General features: G+C 46.4%; 2 protein-coding genes across 9 annotated transcripts in view; one reads left to right on the top strand and one right to left on the bottom strand.

The window, feature by feature from the left end:
- Positions 1 to 10,863, bottom strand: part of CHTF18 (chromosome transmission fidelity factor 18) — a 42,563-nt gene extending 31,700 nt beyond the window's left edge. For 2 of the 5 annotated variants that reach the window (XM_050967255.1, XM_050967257.1), the window contains exons 1-10: positions 10,702 to 10,863; positions 9,752 to 10,024; positions 9,017 to 9,170; positions 8,070 to 8,268; positions 7,840 to 7,929; positions 6,353 to 6,405; positions 4,344 to 4,488; positions 3,404 to 3,616; positions 1,419 to 1,516; positions 1,188 to 1,311 (exon numbers count right to left, since the gene is read on the bottom strand). In XM_050967255.1, the coding sequence (XP_050823212.1) occupies positions 1,188 to 1,311; positions 1,419 to 1,516; positions 3,404 to 3,616; positions 4,344 to 4,488; positions 6,353 to 6,405; positions 7,840 to 7,929; positions 8,070 to 8,268; positions 9,017 to 9,170; positions 9,752 to 10,024; positions 10,702 to 10,786 (1,434 nt within the window). In that variant the 5' untranslated portion in view covers positions 10,787 to 10,863. Of the gene's footprint in view, positions 1 to 1,187; positions 1,312 to 1,418; positions 1,517 to 3,403; positions 3,617 to 4,343; positions 4,489 to 6,352; positions 6,406 to 7,839; positions 7,930 to 8,069; positions 8,269 to 9,016; positions 9,171 to 9,751; positions 10,025 to 10,701 lie in introns of those variants that run through there. The other 3 variants (XM_050967256.1, XM_050967259.1, XM_050967258.1) reach the window with 2 other exon arrangements.
- Positions 10,864 to 10,965: 102 nt separating this feature from the next.
- On the top strand, positions 10,966 to 22,017 carry RPUSD1 (RNA pseudouridine synthase domain containing 1). Of its 4 annotated transcripts, none has more exons than XM_050967289.1 (7): positions 10,966 to 11,058; positions 12,744 to 12,985; positions 14,036 to 14,159; positions 14,464 to 14,682; positions 16,863 to 16,965; positions 17,088 to 17,189; positions 17,650 to 22,017. In XM_050967289.1, the coding sequence occupies exons 2-7, from the start codon at positions 12,780 to 12,782 to the stop codon at positions 18,048 to 18,050; spliced, it is 1,155 nt and encodes a 384-aa protein (XP_050823246.1). In that variant the 5' UTR covers positions 10,966 to 11,058; positions 12,744 to 12,779; the 3' UTR covers positions 18,051 to 22,017. The 4 variants fall into 4 exon arrangements, with proteins under 4 accessions (XP_050823246.1, XP_050823245.1, XP_050823247.1 ...); XM_050967288.1 differs by lacking the exon at positions 10,966 to 11,058 and adding an exon at positions 11,151 to 11,661; XM_050967290.1 differs by lacking the exon at positions 10,966 to 11,058 and adding an exon at positions 11,178 to 11,661 and having other exon boundaries at positions 14,464 to 14,577.
- Positions 22,018 to 22,254: the final 237 nt, after the last annotated feature.

Genomic DNA, 22,254 nt, shown 5'->3' with positions numbered 1-22,254 from the left:
TAACAGGCCTATAATTACCCGGATCACTCTTATTCCCTTTCTTAAAAATAGGAACTACATTAGCAATCCTCCAGTCATATGGCACAACCCCCGAGTTTATCGATTGCTTAAAAATTCTCGCTAACGGGCTCGCAATTTCACGTGCCAGTTCCTTTAATATCCTTGGATGGAGATTGTCCGGGCCCTCCGACTTTGTCCCATCGAGCTGTTCAAGTACGGCCTCTATCTCAGTTGCGGTAATATCCACTTCCATATCCACATTCCCGTTTATCATCCCTCCATCATCGCAAGGTTCCTCACTAGTCTTATTAAAAACTGAGGCAAAGTACTTGTTTAGATGTTGGGCCATGCCTAGGTTATCCTTAACCTCCATACCATCCTCAGTGTATAGCGGCCCCACTTCTTCTTTCTTTGTTTTCTTCTTATTTATGTGGCTGTAGAACCTTTTACTATTGGTTTTGATTCCCTTTGCAAGTTCCAGTTCAATGTGGCTTTTAGCCTTCCTCACTTTATCCCTACATGTTCTGATCTCACCAAGGTAGCTTTCCTTACTGATCCTGCCTTCCTTCCACTCCCTGTAAGCTTTCTGCTTTTGTCTAATCCCCTCTCTGAGTTGCTTGCTCATCCAGTTTGGCCTACAACTCCTGCCCATGGAGCTCTACAGACCTGTACGTATCCTCTCCCCAAAACGTCCAAGTGTACCAAATGCTTTTCTTGGAAGGAAGCCCACAAGCACACAGCCCAGTTAAAGACTTCACTCCATTCTACAACTGAACTCTCTCTCTCCCATTTCCGACTTGCTTAGAACCCTCTCGACCTCTTCCCCATTACACGCGGCACACACTGCAGACATGAGTCGCCACCACTAGGCATCAGGCTTTGCCATCTCTCATTGGGCCCAGCCAAGGGAGAAGCCAGGCTAAGTTCTCCTCTCTCAGAAAGTTTCTGACCAGTTTGGACTTGCAAACCAGAGTGATGACAACTAAACACGCCTGAAGCAAACCACCATGGGCCAGATTTTTAAAGGTATTAAAGCGTCTAGTGGGAGGATTTTCAAAATCTGGCTTTAAGTGTCTCGGTCACTTCCCTGCTCCCCCAACACAGAAGAGCAAGTGACGAGGAAATGGTAGGATCTCCCAAGCTACGAAACCCAAGGTTGGGCCCCCCTCACAAGTCACAGGGCTTACAGTTGGCGCACCGTCTATCTCATCAATGATCAGGCAGTTGGGCTTCTCACCAGCCCCCAGCACGGACTTCATCTGAGTAGCAGCTTCAATCCGCGTTTTGAATATGTCCGGGCTGCGGTCGTCACTGAAACAAAAGCCGTTTGGAGCCGTTTATATCCCTCTTGCGTTTATTGTGCCTTGAAGATATCTTGCCAGGACAGACCGGAAGGCCAGGCAGGAGAACCGACTCACCTGGCGTTCATTTCAACTGCATTGTATCCTGCATGCTTGGCAATCACGTGGGCCAGCGTGGTCTTCCCCAAACCTGGTGGGCCACATAGCAGCGCCACCTGCAGCAGAGAGTGGGAATACAGAGCAATGCACACCATGTGTCCAGCACCGGTAGGGTGACCAGACAGCAAATGTGAAAAATCGAGACGGGGTGGGAGGGTAATAGGAGCCTATATAAGAAAAAGGACCAAAAATCAGGACTGTCCCTATAAAATCGGGACATCTGGTCACCCTAAGCACAGGAGACAGTCGCTCAACATCAAACAAGGTCTATTTTCCAAGGGTCAAAGATCCACACCTTGAAAACTGCTCTGTCTTTAAAGCTGCTCCATCTTCTACCTCCCAAGGCTCCGGGAACTTCTTAGCATTAAGATCCTATGGTGCTTTATACAGCAACACTAGCCCAGTAGCCTGATCAAAGCTCAGTTTGGGTCATTGTAACCTTGCCTGTTTAACTCCTGCCATTTCAATGAAATTCTTCTTCACTTCCTGCCCTAAATGATCCTGTGGTACTACTATTAAACATCAGCCTCGGTCCACCCTAGAAGTGACCGCATGGATTGCTATATCTATGTATTTTACATACCCAAGTCTGGCCAAGTTATAAAAGCAAATGGAAACAGTTCACTCATTCATTGAAGCGATGGGAGAATCCATTAATGGAAAACATAGGCAACCTGAACTATAGGCACCAGTGCCAGCAATATGTATGATGGTATATTTAAATTTGTAGAGTGCTTTGGGATTCCTTCAAGGTGACACATTCTGCATAAGTAGTTAAGATCCCAGCAATGTATTTACTTAAAACAGGCAACCTATGGCATGTGTGCTGAAGGCACCACCCAAGCTGATTTTCAGTGGCACTAGCACTGGTCCTGGCCACCACTCTGGGGAGCTCAGCATTTTAATTTAATTTTAAATGAAGCTTCTTAAACATTTAAAAAACCTTATTTACTTTACATACAACAATAGTTTAGTTATATATTATAGACTTATAGAAAGAGAACTTCTAGAAACGTTAAAATCGGCACAGCACTTCTGAAAGTTGCTGACCTCTGACTTGAAACAATCTTTGCCATAACCTTAATTTATATCCCTTAACTTGCTGTTTAATCCAACAGAGGAGATGCATGCAGTGCTATTCTGCTGTTGAGTATCTATTCTTATTTTCCCTTTAAATCCATTAACGGGACAGAGCTAAGCTGATAAAATCAGCGTATGATTTCATCCTTCTATGATGCATTTGTGCCACACTGCCCTCTGCTGGAAGGAATCATGCCTGCTTAAGTATCAGAGGGGCAGCTGTGTTAGTCTGGATCTGGAAAAGCAGCAGAGTGTCCTGTGAGCTTCAGTTCATCTGCAAATTTGACACCATCAGCTCAGGATTGAACAAAGACTGTGAATGGCTTGCCAATTACAGAACCAGTTTCTCCTCTCTTGGTTTTCACACCTCAACTGCTAGAACAGGGCCTCATCCTCACTGATTGAACTGACCTCGTTATCTCTAGCTTGCTTGCTAGCATATATATACCTGCCCCGGGAAATTTCCACTACATGCATCTGAGGAAGTGGGTATTCACCCACGAAAGCTCATGCTCCAAAACGGCTGTTAGTCTATAAAGTGCCACAGGATTCTTTGCTGCTTTTAGAGTGTCCTGTGGCAACCTTAAGTGTATATAATGTCACCCTCTAGTGAAGGTGATTTTCAGAAGACAAGAATGAACTACAGGACAAGCACAAGTATGTGCCGAGTTGCAGCTAGCACATTTAATCTGCCTGTGCTTGGAACAATCTCCTTTCACACCAGCTGCGATCCCACTTTTTAAACTTGCAAAATGCAAGAGCAAGCAACAGTTGACAGGAAAACCCCAAGAATTCACTTAAATTCTAAAAAGTAAATCCAAATTTCTCAGGGTTGTGCTGGAAGAGGAGGGATCAACCCGCACCTTGTATTTGGGTCTCTTGTGTTGATCCAGGTCAGCTTCCAGAATCTCTTCTGTGAATTGTGCCTTACTTCTCCATTTGTTCTGCTGCTCCTTGGGCTGTTTGAATGGAGGGTGGGCGTCAGCACTCGGTTTTGCTTTTTTCACGGGTTTTTCCTTCCCGAAAACCACCACGTCCCACAGCTTCAGCCATTTCAGAAGGCAGCGATTTGTGTACTGAACGACAGAGGGGGAAAGGAGGCAGGATAAATAATCAATGGCGCTTGAAGGATCTGCCTGAGCAGAAAATGAGAAACTGAACATGGGAGTCTCTCTTGCACATGTCTGAGCTGAAAGCATCCTCCTTCGTAGCTTAAAAAGCTACTGTTTATGGACCGCACAGATCTCATTGGAGGTTCTTTTCTGTGTGCACATGAAACAACCAGAGTTGAGCAGATCAGACTCGAGCCTTCAGGAGGCCGTAGGGATTTCTCCCCTCCCCAACCTTGACCCCCCCAATACACATACACTCTCTCTGTGTGTCCCACTACATGGATATAATTAACTAACTCAGGCATATGACACTGTAATCTTCTTGAACGGAAGATGCCATCTGGGTTTGGAGATGCAAGCACCATCTAGTGGGCCCAGCACTGGATTAGGAATCAGGAGACCTGTGTTGTATGTGCAACTCTGTCACTGGCCTGCTGGGTTACCCTAGGCGTGTCCCTTTCCACCTCTCTGCCTGTTTTCCTTCCCCCGCATTGCCTCACTTGGCCACTTAAATGCTAGGTTCTTTGGGGCAGAGACCATCTCTCACTATGTCTATGAATGGCATCTAGCACAATGGAGCCCTGATCTCAGCTGGGGTTTCCAGGAGCTGCTATAACACAATTTGGCACCGGAAACCCCCAGGATTAAAGAACTATCATCAAAAAACCCCATCTTTATATAGGGATCTTACATCATCACTGAGCAGCTCCGTGTAGTGTCTAGGAGTAAATCTGTCGACCCACAGGCAGTGCAGCACAGATTCGTCCTCATCATCAGCACCGTCTGTTTCCTCGTTAGGCTCAGAAGTTTCATTTTCAGCCTCTCCATGGAGGTGACTGCAAGAAACAAGGCAGAGATTAAAAACCTCAGAGCACAAAGTGCCCACCCCATGAGAGCCTGTACTAGAGTTAAAGGAAAGATCAGGCAATAATTATCATAGAAATAGAAACACTAGCCTAGGTTCAAATCATCTAACACTCAAAGGACAGAAGATTGGGGATTGGTCCTGCTTTGAGCAGAGGGTTAGACTAGATGATCTCCTGAGGTCCTTTCCAACCCTGAGGTTCTATGATTCTATGAAGAGATCCTAAACCCAGATATCTTAATCCAGGCACCTGAGCAGTTAGCTCTCCCTTCACCACATTCCTCTTACTGCCCCAGGTCATGGCAGGTCCATACTAGACCACTGAGCAACTGCTGCCTAGCCAGTGTTGAGGTTTTTCAAAAGATCGCAGACTGCACTGGATAAATAGAGGTAATGGGGTTGTGGGTATTTTTTAGGGCTGTCCATTAATCGCAGTTAACTCACACAATTAACTCAAAAAAATTAATTACGATTAATCACACTGTAAAACAATAGAATACCAACCAAAATTTATTAAGTATTTTGGATGTCTACTTTTTCATATATATTGTATTCTGTGTTGTAAAGGAAATCAAAGTGTATATTATTTTTTATTATAAATATTTGCCCTGTAAAAATGAGAAACACAGGAAATAATATTTTTCAATTCACCTCATACAAGTACTATAGTGCAATCGCTTTGTCGTGAAAGTGCAACTTTCAAATGTAGATTTGTTTGTTACATAAGTGCATTCAAAAACAAAACAATGTAAAACTTCAGAGCCTACAAGTCCACTCAGTCCTACTTCTTGTTCAGCCAATTGTTAAGACAAACAAGTTTGTTTACAGTTACAGGGGATAATGCTGCCTTCTTCTTACTCACAGCGTTACCAGAAAGTGAGAATAAACATTTGCATGGCACGTTTGTAGCACTGGATTCCAGCAGTGGTACACCACTGCCAAATACAGAGGTAAAAAACCTCTCTACTCTTACTGGAGATTCCCCTGTTGATGCACCCCAGGATCACATTAGTTCTTTTGGTCACAGCATCGCACTGGGAGCTCATGTTCAGCTGATTATCCACCCTCGCCCCCAAATTATTTTCAGAGTCACTGCTGCCCTGGAGACAGTCCCCCATCCTGCAGGTATTGTCTACGTTCTTTGTTCCTAGGTGGATTCATTTACATACAGCAATACTAAAATGCATATTGTTGCATGCGCTCAGCTTACTAAGCGATCCGGATCGCTTTGTATCAATGACTTACCTTCTTCATTATTTACCACACTCCCAATTTGTGTGTCATCTGCAGTTATCTGTGACGATTTTATGTTTCCTTCCAGGTCATTAATAAAAATCTTGAATAGCATCGGGCCAAGAATACATCCTGCTGGATCCCATTGGTAACATTATTACAGTAACACCTAGAGGCCTCATCTGAGATCAGGGTCCCACTGCGCTATCTGCTGTACTTATACTTAGTAAGAGACCGTCCCTGCCTCCAAGAGCTCACAGTCTACATAGACATGAGAGGCAAACCACCGGTGAAAAAGGATTATTGTGTTACATATGGGGAACAGACGTATGGCATGATTAAGTGACTTGCCCAAGGAAATCTGTGGCAGAGCTGGGAATTGTACCCAGATCTCCAGACTTCCAGTTCACGCCCTGGACCACAAGGCCATTCTTCGACTTAAAGAAACACCCTGGAGCAGGCTCCAATGAGCAGGCAGCGTCAGTGGTTCAATCCCAACAGAAGCCTCCTTGTGGTGATGGAAACGGTACCAGAGAGCGACGTGTGAGAACCCTGGCAGTAGATGCTACAAGGACAGGAGGAGAATTGCCAAAATGACCCACCTGTTTAATATTTCGGTCAGCTGCTGCGATGCCTCCAAAACCCGCCTCCGACGCTTAAAAACAAACAGGGGTGCGATGGGGTTCAGAATTGCTCTAATACATGGCTGGTAACTTAGCAAGGATTTCATAATTAATGCTCTTTGCCTGGCAGGGGGGCAAGGAGGTTATGCTGAGATAACGTTATTTTGCTTTATTCCAAGAATTAAAATCCATATATTAAAATACGTCACTTCCCCTGGTAGGCATTCTCCAGACCTGGCTGTTCAGGGACACAATATTTAAGGCTATATTTTCAACGAGTCTCTGTCTGTGCTTGCAATAAAACAATCTGTGTGCACCTGATGGGTCCTTTGGTGCAGGTATGAATGAGGCTGTGCTCTCATACACTGCATGTTCCTCAAGGCCGTCTGGCCAATTCTGAAGAATCAGGTTTTTCGATCTACCATATACAAAAAAAGCTAATTTAAAGAGTGCTACCCTCTCCTAGCTCATTTTGATCTCAGTGTTCTATCCACACAAGTAAGAAAAATGAATCATGTAAATTTGTTGCTGGATATAATCTATATGGTCCCTCTGGGGCTGGCGAGTTCACATCCTGAGAGTGTTTACGCTGAAGTGGGAGCACCTGCAACAATCTGGTCAATTGTCTTGGTAGCTGAAACGGCCAAGAGCTTTTCTGCCGCTGAGGTGAAAGTGACCAATGAAACCTTGGATCACCAGTGATGGACAGAGACTGGACATCCAGCCAGACCATCTTAAAAACCTAGCTAGAGGTCGATTTGCATGGTGCTCGTTCTGCCTAGAGACCACACCCCTTAAAGATCTGCTTTCTTGATGGTAATCTATATGGAGCCATGCCTGGAAACCAAACATTTCATATGGGAAAGGAGGGAGAAGGGTTTGTCCAACAGAACAGACTCAAAAGGAAGTGGGAGAAGCCATCTCACACATTATTTGATTCATGTTAAGAGGGCAAAGCACTTAAGAACATAGTGCCGGGAATAAATTTACTAGGGGTGACATTTTCAAAAGCATGTAAGTGACTACATTCCATTGTGAAAAGTGACTTAGGAATTCAGGAGACTAATCCTCATTGAAAGCCAACGGGACTTTGGCTCTAAGTCACTCACGTTCTTTTGGAAATGTTACCCCAGTCTTTTTCCATCTCTAACTTCTACTATCAAATGGGAAGCAAGCAGCAGATCAGCAAAATGCAGCTGCTGGCGATACTTCAGAACATCTGGAACCTTGATTTTCAGGCGTGTCTGCTAATTCTAGGTACCCAACTTGACACACCGATAGCTTAATTCTTTCACACGTTTCACAAACTACAGTCAGAACTGCAGGAGCTGAAGCTGTATCGAAACTAAAGATCGAGGCACCTAGAATTAACAAACACTTGAGAATTCAGATCGTTGATGCCTGACCCTAGAAATATCAATTGCGAGCTGAGAGGAAGAGCTAGAAATAGGAATCGGGTACCATACCTCTTCAGACACTTGCTGCTTTAGGTAGGAAAAAGGAACCCCCAGTAAATGAAGTGGTCTTTGTGAGTTCCAGCCCAGAGAGTTGGGGAGCTGTAAAGATCAGAGACTTCACTAGTATTTACAAAGCACAGGTTCACATTTCATCCTTAGCAAGAGACGCTGGAGTACTCAGCTTCCATCACTATGCTGGAGGCCACAGAACCACCCAGTCTCCAGTTGCCAGATCTTACCTCCACTCCAATTCTGGAGTGATCTTCCTTCAGAACCATGAAGACTCTGGTGCCATCAGTAGAAGTCACATTGACATAGTCCTCCAGGATGGGTGGGCGCTTGAGAACCCGTTTCGGGTCCTTTTCAAGGGGTGGTGTCATGCGTAGCAGAACCATGTCGCTCACTTCCAGGCTATCTGGGCTCAGGAACTTTGGACTCCTTCAACACAGGGACACAAGAGAAAGTGCCCATGAAATCACATTCCCAGCAGGCTAAACTCAACATACCAAAACTTACTTCAAAACCAAAACATTATAATCTAATACGCTCAAAAACAGATTTCATGGGCCTATGTCACCAGAAAGTGGCAATAAATACAAGCAGGAAAATGCTGTGCAAACTTCCCCCCAACCACGCTCTGTCATCCACACAAAGCCTGCCAGGCAACTATTCTAGTACTGGGCACCCTCCACACAGCTCTGCCAATGTACCTACACGCTGGTCTGCAGCACTTTGTAGTCTAGTCACCGGCACAGTTTCTGTCCTGATATTACAGTCCCCTCCATACACCACTCTGCTGACCCTCAACCGTGACTCCCCTCATCTCCTGTTAGTCCAGTCCTTCTCTTCCTTCCCTATCAAAGCCCCTGAACCTGACCTCGTGCTCCTGACATGCCCACGTAAGGCACTCAGATATCACTGCAATGAGTATGGTATAAAGGTTTAGACAGCGACGGGTCTCTCCTGAGCAGAAACTGCCTGTGCTGTTAGTTCTGTGAAGCGGACACAAAAAGACACTAGGATAAAGCCACCCAATTAGTTTTCCCTTGTAACCTAAACAGACATCTGACCCCAAGCTTCCAAAGACCTTTAGTTTACGCATAAATTTAGCGCCAAGATTTAAAATTACTGACTGTCAAGGGCCTTCCTCACAATGATGACAAAATAATGAGAAAGGGATTCAAACCCGGTTAACCTGGCACTCTGCGGTCTGGAGCAGTCCCCAGGGGAAGGAGGCAGGGTAATGTTATCCTGGGGGAAATCAGGAGAGGCCAATTTGTCCTCCGCACCAAAGTTCAGCTTCTTAACGGCTTCAAGTCTTCGTCGCTTTGGCTTAGGAGCTGTTTGACACACAGGGAAATGGGGGAGGGAATGTCGATCAAAGCAGGGTATTTACTGAGAGCTAATACAACTCTTTTCATCCAAGGATCTCAAAGCACTTTACAAGCAATAGTGAATAGAGCTTCATATCCCCTTTTAGCAGACAGGCAAGTGAGGCACAGTGAGGCAAACTGACTTGCCCAAAGAATCAACAACAGAGACAGGAACAGAAGCTGAAAGTCCAAGTTTCAAGATCGTTCTGCTAGGACACACACTAATATTTCCTGAATTAGAGAAATTCCATACAGCAATTTTTTCAGTGAAATGGCCTGCTCAGCGCCCACCTTTGGGACATCCTGAGAAATGAATGTCAGTTGCCTCAAAGAGGAACATGGGCTTGGGGGGGGGGGCAGGCATCTGCTTTACCCTCTAGAGTAGAACAAACATGACAAACTGGCCAATGCAGCATCACGTCAATAGCCTGAGCTGCAAAGGGGATCAGCAGCTAAGAAGAGCATTTAAGGTACACCATCAAGTGGAGTCAAAGGGAGGCACAAAAGGGCCTTGGCCTACACATAACCCGAGCATTTCCAACACATACTGAGAACAGCAGGAGGTTGGTGAGGGGGCAAGCTCTCCGCACACTCCTCCTCCTCAGATTCATGCAGAATACGCTCTAGATGCCGCTTCTTAGAGTTAGCTCCAGGGCTCTCCACGACATTTGTCTGGTGTTGAGAGTCCTTTTCCTGGCCTGGCTCGCAGTTTAGAGCAGCAGAGTCCTTAACCACATCCCCGGCTGTGAGAGCTTCTTCAAATGTCTGTTTTCTGCTTCGGAGCTGGGAGACTTTGGGGGCTGATGGCTGAGATGGGACATCTGAAAAAGATATTTTTTAAAAATGACAATACGATGATGTGATCCCCATCTGCATGGGGGAAGTGGCCATGAATAAGCCTTGTTTTAGCTGAGGAGATGCCAAACCAGACAACAACACCGGCCAGCCAGCAACACCGGCCAGCCAGCAGGCATAGAACTAAAGCAGCTGGTCCTTTAGCCCAACTGAGCTTCAACAGGTTTCTTTTAAAATCCAGCTGGGTTCCATCGACATTTGCAAGGCAAGCCACCTTCCAGGTCAGTCCAGCTACAAGCACGTTTGGACATGGTTGCTTGCCCCAGAGAGATGGAACCGCAGTATTGGTGACTGTATGGAGAAATGTACCACGCACATTATTAGCATGTAAAACTCTCAGGTAAGATTCATTGTTCCTCAAGTTTAAAGCCTGCAGGGAGCATAGTCAACATCCAGGACCAACACCTTGTACGAGGACATTAAGTAACCGCCACAACATGAGAAACCCCTTCCTGGGGCAAGTGGCTGATGGATCAAGGCTGAATTTCCTGATACACCAGGACTGATACATCCTGAACTCAGCTCTGCCAGAGACCGGAGGGGGGGGTGTCCCTCTCCCACCCCCCCGCGCAAGCATGACTGCAACACATTGCAAACAAACCAGCCGCTGCTTTTGGACACACACACACACAGCGCCACCCACCTTCCATCTCTGCCAGCACCTCCAGCTCGTCTGCAAACTGCTGATCGAACTCATCTTCAATGCCATACAGCTCCGGCTCCTCCATGAGACGGGCCGCGAGCTCCGCTCCCCTCCCGGCGCCCTGCACCCCACGCACCAGCCTTGCACCGCCGCCAGCCCGCGCTGCCCTTGCAGCTGGCAGCCGGGCGCGCGCCGCGCATGCCCTTCCGGGTAACGTTCCATCCCGCCGCCTCGCGAGCCGCTGATTGGCTGCCTCGGCCCTCACGCGCCGCGGCCCTGGCTCGTGCCGCTCCCGGCTGGAAACAATGTAGCCGCGGCGCCTTTCCGCCAGCCCCGGGCGCAGGGCAGCAGCGGCAGGTCGGTGGCGCTCGGTGCATTTCGGGGGTGGGGGCTGGAAGCAGGTTTTCGCTGCTGGGGAACCCCCCCGGGCCCGCGCAAAGCGGGGGGCGGCTGCACGATTTCCCTCCCTTCTGTCCCCTGCAGGGACCGTCACCCCTTTGCTTGCGCTGTTTTTGCAGCTGGAGCAGCTGTCTCAAGAAGAAGTTGCTCAGAAGTCCAGCTGTGCGCGGCAGGAGGACGCACGGACTAAACTAAGGGCTGTCGCTGGCACGTTATCCTTAAATCGGCCTCATCATCAATTAATAACCCCACCCCCCCCCGCTGGCGCGTCTGCCGTTGCGAGGGGTCAGTGACAAGCAGCGGTGGATGAAGGGGGTTGTTACCTGTGGGCCACAACGGGATGTGGGTACCAACAACAGCTGGGGCCTGCATCCTTCTCTTCTGCTGCTGTACATCACTGGATGCTGACTGCTACCAAAGCAAGCCTTGTTAGTGACAGGCGCTCAAACTATCCAGGAGAGTATACTGTATAGGGGACAATCTTGTGTTGTGCCCTGCGGGCGATGGATGGGTTAGCGGGTGGAATCTTTTCCATTTCCAGTCATTCAGCCTGAACAGCAGGTGATTTATTTTTTATCTAAAAATCAATACGTGATGCGGAGGTGAAGGAGCACAACGCGTGTTGTGTGCCCATCGCGCTGGTTTCTGATGTTAAATGCACACCGTCCAATTTAAAATCATCTGTTGTAAACAAACCATTCTCTGCTTATATTACTGACAACACTGAATCAGGTGCCAGCAGTTCTTTTCTGCAGTGCAAAGAGGTAGCCTTAGGTTGTAATAACTGAAAGGATTTTAAAACCTTTCACTCGGGATGGTTTTTGTTTACATTTTGAATTGATCGATGAAGTGACTTTCACTTCTGTTTTTAGGGCTTCAGTTTTTCAGTTTCAGCCAATATAGAGATGTAAATAGATCGGCACATATATATTTCTGAATCACTTTTTCACATGAATTATACATTTTTAATGACACAGTAACATTTCTGTTGGGTTTTGTAGAAGCTTTGCTTTACACCGTCTAAATTTTGGGTCTAGTCTGAGTTGACAGCATCCTTTCAATCATGGCCAGTGGAAAAGCCTGTCTGAAGTTCAGCAAGTGCAGTGTATCTGCCCCCCAGAGTGTGTTAGTTGTAAATCCCACGTCAGATGCGTGCACTCATTATTATAAATGATTTGTATTGTGGTACACCTAGGAGCCCCAGCCAAGGACAAGGACCCCATTGTGCTAGGTGCTGTACAACCATATTGTGACTCCCAAATGTTGCATAGAGAGTAAATGTGAGAGGGTTCACTGCCCTTTGTACACAGCTGGAAGTGGGGAATCTATTAACATCACCACATCACTGTACATCCCACAACGGGTGGGTGCACTCACTATTATTAATTACCTGTGTTGCGATAGTGCTCCAATCAGTCATTGTTGCTGTATTAACACAATAAAAGACGGTCTCTGCACCTAGGAGCTTGCTCTCTTTCTATGAGAAGACACATCAGGTGGGTGTAACAAACAGTCGAAGAGGGTGGACGAAGGGAGGTGTGAAGCTTTCAACAGCTGGAGTGAGGCAGTGCTTCTGCACCGCATCCCAGCAGTCCAGTGTATGTTTGATCAATTCTGATGCTTTGTTTTGTTTTGTTTTTAAGGCTTTTATAAACGAAAGAGCACACTCCCGAGGTGGAATGCTTACTTCCCTTCAAAGGGCCATGGAGCCGGGCAGCATTGATAATTTGTCTATCCTCTACCAGAGCTCTGACTTCATTGTGGTCAACAAGCACTGGGATGTTCGCATTGACAGCAAGATGTGGTATGAGAAGCTGACCCTGCAGAGCCAGCTGAAGTACCGTTTCCCAGAGCTGGCTGACCCAGACACGTATTATGGCTTCAGGTAAGTGAGCACAGAAGGGCACCGTTCATCTCAGCTCAGCAGAGATGTTATCCCAGTACACGTCCTCTCCGAGACAGCTGTGATGTCCCAGGAACATGCAGCTTGCAAGACTAGGACCTAGAGAGCCTGGGATGAAACGTTCACAGGCCGGGGCAGTCGACTTTGAAATGAGCTACCAGAGCTGATTCTTCTGAACCAAAACCTGGCCAACTTCAGAACATGCTCCAAGATACTACTGTGTACCACTGTAACAGGAGCCAAGAAAGCAAAGAGAAGGGGAAAGAGGGAGAAGGTAAAGCTAGAACCGCTCCTGAAACCTGGGACCGGCAAAGAGCGGAATCCCATCGCGCACAGTCAGTGCTTGGTGGATCTAAATTATCCACTGGAGCCCAGATCCTCAATGGTATTTAGGTGCCTAACTCCCATTGAAATCATTAGACGTTATGCACGTTTGAGGATGAAGGCCTAAGTACTGCTCCAGGTGGGCTGACTACTGGGCCATTCGGAATCCCTTTGACTTTAGCGGGGCTCCATCTCAGGGGAAAGCCTCCATCCTCTGAGCAGCTTGCCCTAGATACTGAGATAATGGGCACTACAGAAAAAACGAACTGAGAATTAAAAGCACTCACAGTTAATATAGATAAATAAAGTACAAGACATGCCATTGAATTGGTGCTCTATCAGCAATGAGGATTAACTGTAACTATTCCAGTAAAAGCAAATTCAAATTGCCAGTGTCCCTTTAAGAATGGGTTGTCTTGATAATATGCTGAGTACTTACATAAGGCATTGCATCTTCAGAGCTCTTGGTGTGGGCCTGGGCTTGGGTCAAGATCCAGCATGTACTTAGAGGTACCTGAGCACCATAGGTTAGCTTTTTATGGTGGGATTTTCAAAGTAGCCTGTGGGAGTTAGGCACCCAAACTCAATGTCCCACATCTAAACCGTTACACCAGACTCCTGCTGTATGGGTGAAAGAGCCAGCTGTGGCTTTTCAGAATCCCATGGAGGGCATTTCTGACCCTCCCTTGCACTATCTGTCTCTCCTAGGTTTTGCCACCAGCTAGACTTTTCCACCAGTGGGGCCCTCTGCGTTGCTCTCAATAAAGCAGCTGCCGGTAGCGCGTACAAGTGTTTTAAGGAACGGATGGTGACCAAGGCCTACCTCGCTCTGGTAAGCATAGCCCCCTCTACGTGGGCTCTGTCATGGTCCATGTCTTCTCGGCCACCATTCATTGCATCCTGCCCTTTTAATGGCAGTGTTACTCTCCGAGGCGTATAAACCGATGTTGTGTCCTCAGCCATTTTTGATGAAGGTTGGGATTCTGAAGGCACATCTGGCTCACAGCTGTTCAGCAGCAGCACCGGTGATGAGGTGCTGGAACTAAACCAGAAGGCTCGGCTAACACCTCAGAGTAAGACCGGGGACTGACTTAATTTTTAAACATTCTAATCCTCCCCCTTCCTATTTGCTCCAGGTTTCAGGGCCCACACTGGTTTCTCTGACCCTTCCTTCTAGGGGCTGTGGAATCGCCCCATCAAGAGCAGTATTTCTGGACGAAGGGTCTCAGAAAGCAAAAACCAGTGCAGAGGTTGATCCTAGCTCCGTACTTGCCAATCAGAGTCTGACCAGGCTACATGGTTCATGTCTTGAGTTAATGGAACTTTTTGTCTCTGCAGCTGTTTGCGCTGTGCAGGTCAGCACGGGTTTATTGGAGAACGGAACTAGTTGTTACAATGGGTCTGTCCTTTCCTTCGATTTTGGCCATGGATCCTCTGCCCACGGTCTGTCATCATCCCTCCATCTCTCTTAACATGATGATTTCTGCTGCTGCCGTGGCTAGCACAGAGGAAAACCTCTCCCTGCCTTCACCCCTGCTATCCGGCTATGCATTTAACAACGTCAGGTTTACATCCCTGAGCATGCTCAGAGCAATGCCTGTCGCACACGAAGGGGAAGTGTTCTCCGAACCTGACCGGCATCAGCCCTGAGGAATCTCAGCCAAAAAGACAGGCCCACAGTGCAGCTCGGGGCTGCCCACGCTCAGCTTTTCTCTGGGCTGTGTATCATGATGGTTTCCCTGTGACCTGTCTGCATTAATCTCCTGACCCCGAGGCCAATTGTGCCCAGGAGCTTTAGATTTGGGAGAGGTTTTTTTTTAATCTGTCACTGATCATGTCACTAGGGTTCCTTCTTGGGTGTTCCAAGTCTCTATACCTGGAGGATCCTAGACCTTGCTGTCGAATGCCTAGTATTCTGTCCTTTGCAGAGCTAATGCCTAGCTTGGTCAAATAAAATCCCTGCTGGCTTTTGGTTGAGGTGCGATTTCCAGCAGGCAGGCCATTATTTCTTGTTGTACAAAGTTCATGTTGACCCTCCCAGTGTGAATTTTCCAAGCATGCACTGTGGCACCAGCTCTCTAGGTGGCAAGCAAAATGGACCATGAGCTGTGCTCTTTTTCTATATTGTGTGTTTCTACATAAGTGGAGGCACATGATGCTGGTCCTGAAGAGGGCTTTCCATGAGGAGATGTGGTGCTGCAGACATCAGAACAATTTGATTCTGAAGCAATCTTGAGTGAAGGCAGCTGGGTTAGAGTGGGGGGAATACGCCAAGATTATTGAATTCCTTAAATACAAGGATTCCTTCGTCTTAGTAGCTGAGGATAATCATGTGTGATTGCCTGTGCTCTTGTGTGTTATTCTCTTTTGAACTTCGGTTTTCATGAGATGTTTCTAATCTCTGCTTTTTAATAACAACAGCGAGCACAGTTGAAAAAAGATGGTAATTGGTTCTTACATCCTGACTCACCAAAGCATTTAAGCACATGTCTAACTTTGAAGTCTGTGTGATTTAACCATATGCTTAAAATAGACACTAAGGAGACAGGAGTGAAAGAAATGCCAAGGATCAGCTCCAGTGCTCCAATATGCAATGTCCCTTTTTCATACTGAGCAAGAAAATCCTTTCCCACTGTTGACTGTTGTTAGCCCCAGATGTTTCAAAGACAACCGTTGTGTGAATATGGTTTTGTGTTTATAGCTATGAGCTGAGGGGAATTATCTGCCTAGCAATCTGACTGAGTCCTTAATTCAGAGCCAATTGCAGACAAATGGCTTATTATCAGTGACATTTGGATGGTGTCGCAGGAGAAAACGAACATATGTTGAGTAAATGTCACTTGGCGTTGCTTCTGAGACCGAATCAATTTGTCCAGCAGAACTGAGGGATGTCAAACATTTCCTCACAGAGGCATCTTAGGAAGCACTGTTGGTGCTTCTGGAGATAATTATTGATACTCACTGTTAATGTTGCTGGTGTTAGGAAGCACTGGATCAACAGTCTCTATGATAACCCACCCAAGATTTTATATATACTGTATATATGTGAGTGTGTATATACGTGGCTATGTTAGTATTGCTTTCAGAGTGGGTATTCTTTGTGTGAATCATGTCTGAACTGTATTTTCTGTGTCGTATTAACAGACGGATGCTGCAGCCATTGACATGTAGAATCGGGTACTCAGGTTCTGAATCTGAAAGTGACAGCACACAGTACCTTCATTGGAGTCCAATGGGCTCTACGGAGATGCAGTGGTCTGCGTGCGCACTGTCAGTTCCAGGATCGAAACCTTAGATCATAAGCTCTTTGGGGCTGGGACTTTGCCTTCTTCTATGTGAGCATGATTTTTGTGTCAAGTTTCCGTTTTCTTGGGGGAACAGTTGTGCCCAGAGTCGATGGCCCAGAAGAGGTTCCAAGTTTGTTAAATTGCAATTTATTACTGGGTTTTGTGTTTTTCAGTGACCTGGAATTGTTCTGATCTGAGTTTCAGGGGTTGGTTGGTCCCATTAACTAACTAACTCTTCTGTGCTGCAGGTCAGGGGCCACGTGAGCGAAAGCAGAATGACAATCTGTTATGCCATAGGCAAGAACACAACAGAGGGCATGACCCACATGATGTGTATTGAAGGGACAGAAGGTAAGCCTGCTCATAGATCAGACCCAGTGTCCTTTCCTTGCACTGTTATCATGATTGTTTGTCTCACGAGACTGGCAGCTATGACGGATATGGCTGAACTCCTATTTCCCACCTTGTTTTAGGCTGTGAAAATCCAAAGCCTTGCCAGTCAGAGCTAAGCGTCCTTGAGCATGGTTCATACAGTGGGGACCCGGTAACTAAAGTACTTCTACAGCCACTGACGGGTAAGTGCTAGAGGGCTGAGGCAACCCCACCATGGCACTGTTTCTTATGTTAGGGAAAGCCAGGCCGTAGGGCCTTGAGTAGGATACAGAGCTTTTCTGCTGACTCACCTTGGCAATGGTGCTGGGGGGGTCACATCAGCTAAAATAAGAGAGCTAGAGAGAAGGAGCAGGATATCCTGCAGGGAGAAACTCTAGTCATCTGACATTTGCAGTCCTGGGCCTTTTCTCCACTGTTGTGATTTGGTTGTGCAGTGTGGACCAGAAGCATTTAGGGGCTAGGATGAAGTGAAAGTCAAACTCATTGTCAATCATGACCTATATTGGGTCTTGAGCCCGGGTCTCCAAAGGTCAAAGAGCATGATGCATTCTCTCCCAACAGCACGGGTGTCAAGAGCCAGGGATTCAGTGGCAGTATTTGAATTCTGTGTCCTTTACGCTTTCATTCCCATGTTCCATTTAGGCCGGACGCACCAGCTCCGGGTTCACTGCAGTGCTGCTGGACACCCCATAGTGGGAGACTTCACGTACAGCTTTAAGAAGGACAGTAACCCGTACAGAATGATGCTGCATGCCTACTACCTGCGGATCCCTACCAGGAAGGAACTGATCGAGGTGAGTGCCCCGGACCCCTTTCTGACGTCTCTGGATAGCAACTGGGTCTCTCACCATGTTGTGCACCAACTGGATGAGATGATCCAGGAACTGAAGGACAAGACTATCTGGGCAGAGGAAGAGGAGAGGAACCAGGAAGCATTGTTTAGTAGTGGAGGAGAGGAGATGCCGAGCAAAACCAAGACCCTGAAGAGAGAGGAAGAACGAGCCAAGTGTGAGCAGTGGTTGGCAGAGTGGGCTTTGGCATGAGATGCTGCTGTTGCAGTGCATTTCAAATTCAATATTCCATTTGCTCACTGTGGGACATGACAGAAAACCCCTCCCCTCCCCCACCCCCCAAGGACCCAACGCCACCTCCACGTCAGCACTTTTTTATGCCAAGCTATCTTAGAATGAATCCTCCGAGGGTCCTTTTCCGGGTCTGAAATGTGACTTATTTTAGCATCAAGTAGGATTTTGTTTTTCATGAGTCAAGCTCCACCCCACCACTGGATGCACTTTTCCTTGTTCTGCAACTCAGCTATGGGATTTGAATGTCATGCACCATGTCAGAAATGAGGCAGAAGCCCCGCTGGACTGCACCTTTGTATTAGTGCTAAACTGCTGGGTGGGCATCAGCAGAGCTGATCCATTTATGACATTCATGCAGAGAACGGTGGAGCTCCTTTCAAACCTGTAGAAGTAAAACATTGCCAAGATACAATCAATTTAAAGAGAATCAGTCATGGAGGAGAGAAGGTGTGGACCTTAAGCCTTTCTGGGTGGAATCTTTGGATCTGCTTTCACTTCCCCATTCCCGCCTACTGAGTGATCATGTCCACTCACTGAGTCCTTTTAGCTATTGCTGTCTTCCAGTGCAGGGCATGAAGAAGTATCATGCAGCATTTTTCATTGATCCGACTGAAAGGATGAGAGTCATGCCAACCAGCCATGTGCTTTGCCAATAAATCCCTATGTGGGTAAACCCCAGTTAAACAGAGTTGCTGGGAGGGTCCTCTAATTGAAGCGTAGGACTCACTACCTTTCCCAAATCTGCATTTAGACCATTTGTATTTTTAAAAGGTTTTTAATTGATGAATACTAATGAATTTTAAACTTTCTAAGGAAATTTGACACGGAATACAGTCCTTTAGCAGTTCTGCATGCTGTCGGTCTCAGATGTTTGTGACATCACACGTCTAGTACGTTGGCACCAGTAGCAAATTAAAAATATCCAGCACCTCAAAACTTTTTCCTAGGGATGGTGAGATTTTATTACACCCTTTACTTATATGCTCCTTTTCTAAGAGCCTGCTCTTGCCTGGAGATGCACGTCACTCCATCTACGACTGAAAATGTGCTTTTCAGGCAGTTCTCAGCAGGAGAACACAATCCTAAGTAAATTCATGAGACTCACCTTGTTCTCGTAATGTCTGTGACAGGGCACTGCCTAGCTTTCACCACTAGATCGTGCCAAAGGCAGTCTCAGGTATCACAGACCATTTGTTTAAATTGTTTTAGGACTTCAGCAGTGAGACTAGAGGAAAAACACAAAAACTAAAGCAATGTTAAGGGGCTGGTGCACACAAACCATAGCAAGGAAGGCTTGGACTCAATGGCCCTGTTTTGGGAGAGTCAAGAGTTGAAGAGAAGCCTTAACCGAGAATTTCCTCTCTTTGAAAATCTCATTCAAACCTTCAGTGCTGCTGTGCTTGCCATTTTTGTGTTTTAATTTTCTCCTTTTAACGGTAGTTTTAAAATATTGGAATAAAACTGTCATGGAATTCTGTGAGACAGTCCATAGATTGTTGGGACAATAAACCACGATAGCCCATTCAAATCTATTGTGACCTGTGTATCTTAGCTATGTATATCGCACCAGTCACCTTCGTATCTAAGCACTGAGCTTTCACATCAGTGCATGCCTTTAGGATCCCTTAATCCCCAGCCTATTGTGCATCTGTTCCAGTGTGGTTATAGCCATGCCCATCCTAGGATATTAGCGAGGCAAAGGGGGTGAGGGAATATCTTTCATTGGACCAGCTTCCGAAAGAGACAAGCTTTTGAGCTACAGAGCTTTTCTCAAGGTCAGAGTAGAAGATATTACCTCAGCCACCTTGTCTGTTCCCCCAGATGACAAATACATCTACTGGGAGATGAAAAGAACTTCGCCGCTCTCCCCGGGACATGGGAACATAAACATTCTGCTGGGTCACTTAGCTCATGCTTGGGTTTTGCCCCTCAGAATGGCTCTAGCCGCCTAATTCCATGGAATGCCATTGGATACATCCTCAGTATAGTCTCAGCTGCCAATGTAATGCAGGCAGGCTTGCTTGTTTCCGGCAGTGTAGCTGAGATGTTCCCCTTCTGGAGCACGTGTAGCTCAGACTGACACACCCATCGGGAGGAGGATTTGTGTATTATAGAATTACCTCTCATTGCACCAGTGGATGCACATATGTGTCTGCAGCTTCCAGTAACTGTATGGAATTGCCATGAAATGGGTCTTCGAGATAACAGTTCATCATCAGAGCTTTTGATGCATTATTAGGAGAATCTTCCTCTTTGGCACTTTATTGCTTGATATTTTGTGCGTGTGTCGCAGGCAGTTAGGGCCAGATAATACCTGGTGGGTCATTATTTTTCATAGTTCTTCCCGACACTATTCCCACTCATATCTGAAGCAGTGATCCGCTGATCGATGAATGTGAATTGATCCTGAGGGACAGTCATTAGGAGCAAAACGTTCAGCAAATTTTAGTAGCTACAGGAAGCAAAGACTCTAGCTTGGTTTGCTTTAGTATCTGAACCTCCCCATTGAGTATCCTAATTCAGCTGCTGCTATTTTGCCGGGCAGGCAGAGTCTCATCTGGTAGAGAACGTATCTCTGGCTCCAGAGACTGCTGGAGATTGTGTTAGTCAAAGGACATGACTTGCATCAGTTGGCTGAAGCAAGATCATAGGAGTCATGATCTTGAGAAGCAATTCACAGAGTAGCATTAGCATTGGCTCAGGGCAGTCCTGATTATCAGCATTACTGGCTGGAGGTTACACACTGCTGCTATGCAGGCTAATGTTAGCTGCCCATTTGGAGGTGGACAGAATATTTGTGGAAGTAGAGGACCAGGGATAAGAAGCTCTGTGGACAAAACCTCCAAGACTGTTATCAATAATGTCTGCACCAAAGGTCCTAGTCTCTCCTACCTTTGTCACACACATGCACAGTGAAGGGAGAAACATAGGGAGTGGAGCCTGTTGGGAAGTAGCCTGATGAGATTCCTTCAACTCTAAGCCAGTGATGAGCACCAGTATACTGAGTAAGTGACTTCTCTGATCAGTGTGCGAAGGTGAAATTCACTGTGGTGGAGAGATCACACGCAAAGTCCTCGGCAACACTTTATGCTCTTCACGCAGGGCCTTGTGCAGGGCACATACGCTGGGGTGAATTGTGCCCTGTAAGAGATTTAGAAAGTGTCTTCCAGCTGAGATATGTTCAGCATAGATCCTACCACCTCAGCATCGCCATTTGGCTCACATTGGAGCATGGCTGCCTGTTGGCCATGAAGATTTCAATTTGTCTTCGCTATGATGACCCAGAACTCACACACATACATACACTCACATTCACACTCAAACCCACACACATACATGCAAAGAGGAAATTAAGCCATTGTACAGGCAACCTCACTGGTTAGGTGAACGCAGCCTAGTGTTTGTTCGCCGGTTGACGGACGAAACTTGTCCCAAATGTTTAAAGTCTTGAAAACATTCCATCCAAAACCCTGTGGACCAAATGTTGGTGCACAGACCACAGCATCCCCTGACTGCTCTGCATACCCAAGAGGGTTTAGACTTTATATATTGCACTTTTATCCAGTGTTGCAGGAATCAGAGATGAATATTTTTTTTCCTGAAATTTTATGAATTGTGGATTGAGAAATATATTTTGCAGTAACACTTTCACACAGCTTCCATCTTGGAACCCTGTTGTACAGTGTTTGCTCTTCTTTAGATCCTCCGCTGTGTTTATCGTGTGGTAGAGATTTGACAGTTCCTTCCCTTGGGTAATTTGCTAGGAGCCTTAAGTTGATCTATTTATATATTTATAATGTGGTGTGGGTAGCTTTTGTGGGAGTGTTTTGTGACATGTTGTAAACCTCAGAATAATCCTGGTTGTTTATTGTTAATGCATTTGTGAACATTCCTGTAATAAACCACTAAGTGTGCATTGTGTTTATACCAATGGCCTGTTTAATTCACACAGACAGGGTGTTGCATGGAAAGAATGCTGCCATATAAAAAAAATAAATAGCCGGTGTCTTTAGCCCCTTAAATAAAGGCAAAGCTTTCTGCACTGCTCCTCCTGGTATCCTGACGAGGAATTATCTCCATTCTACAAATGCTACTAGGCCCGTTTCCTTTTCTTTGCTAAAGGAACAGACTCTGTGGAACACCAAGGAGGGTCCCGTGGGTA

The sequence above is a fragment of the Gopherus flavomarginatus genome, chromosome 9 (assembly GCF_025201925.1).
Source record: "Gopherus flavomarginatus isolate rGopFla2 chromosome 9, rGopFla2.mat.asm, whole genome shotgun sequence".
Lineage (NCBI taxonomy): Eukaryota > Metazoa > Chordata > Testudines > Testudinidae > Gopherus > Gopherus flavomarginatus.
Note: the sequence above shows the minus strand (reverse complement) of the source record. Positions and strands in the feature narration are given on the sequence as shown.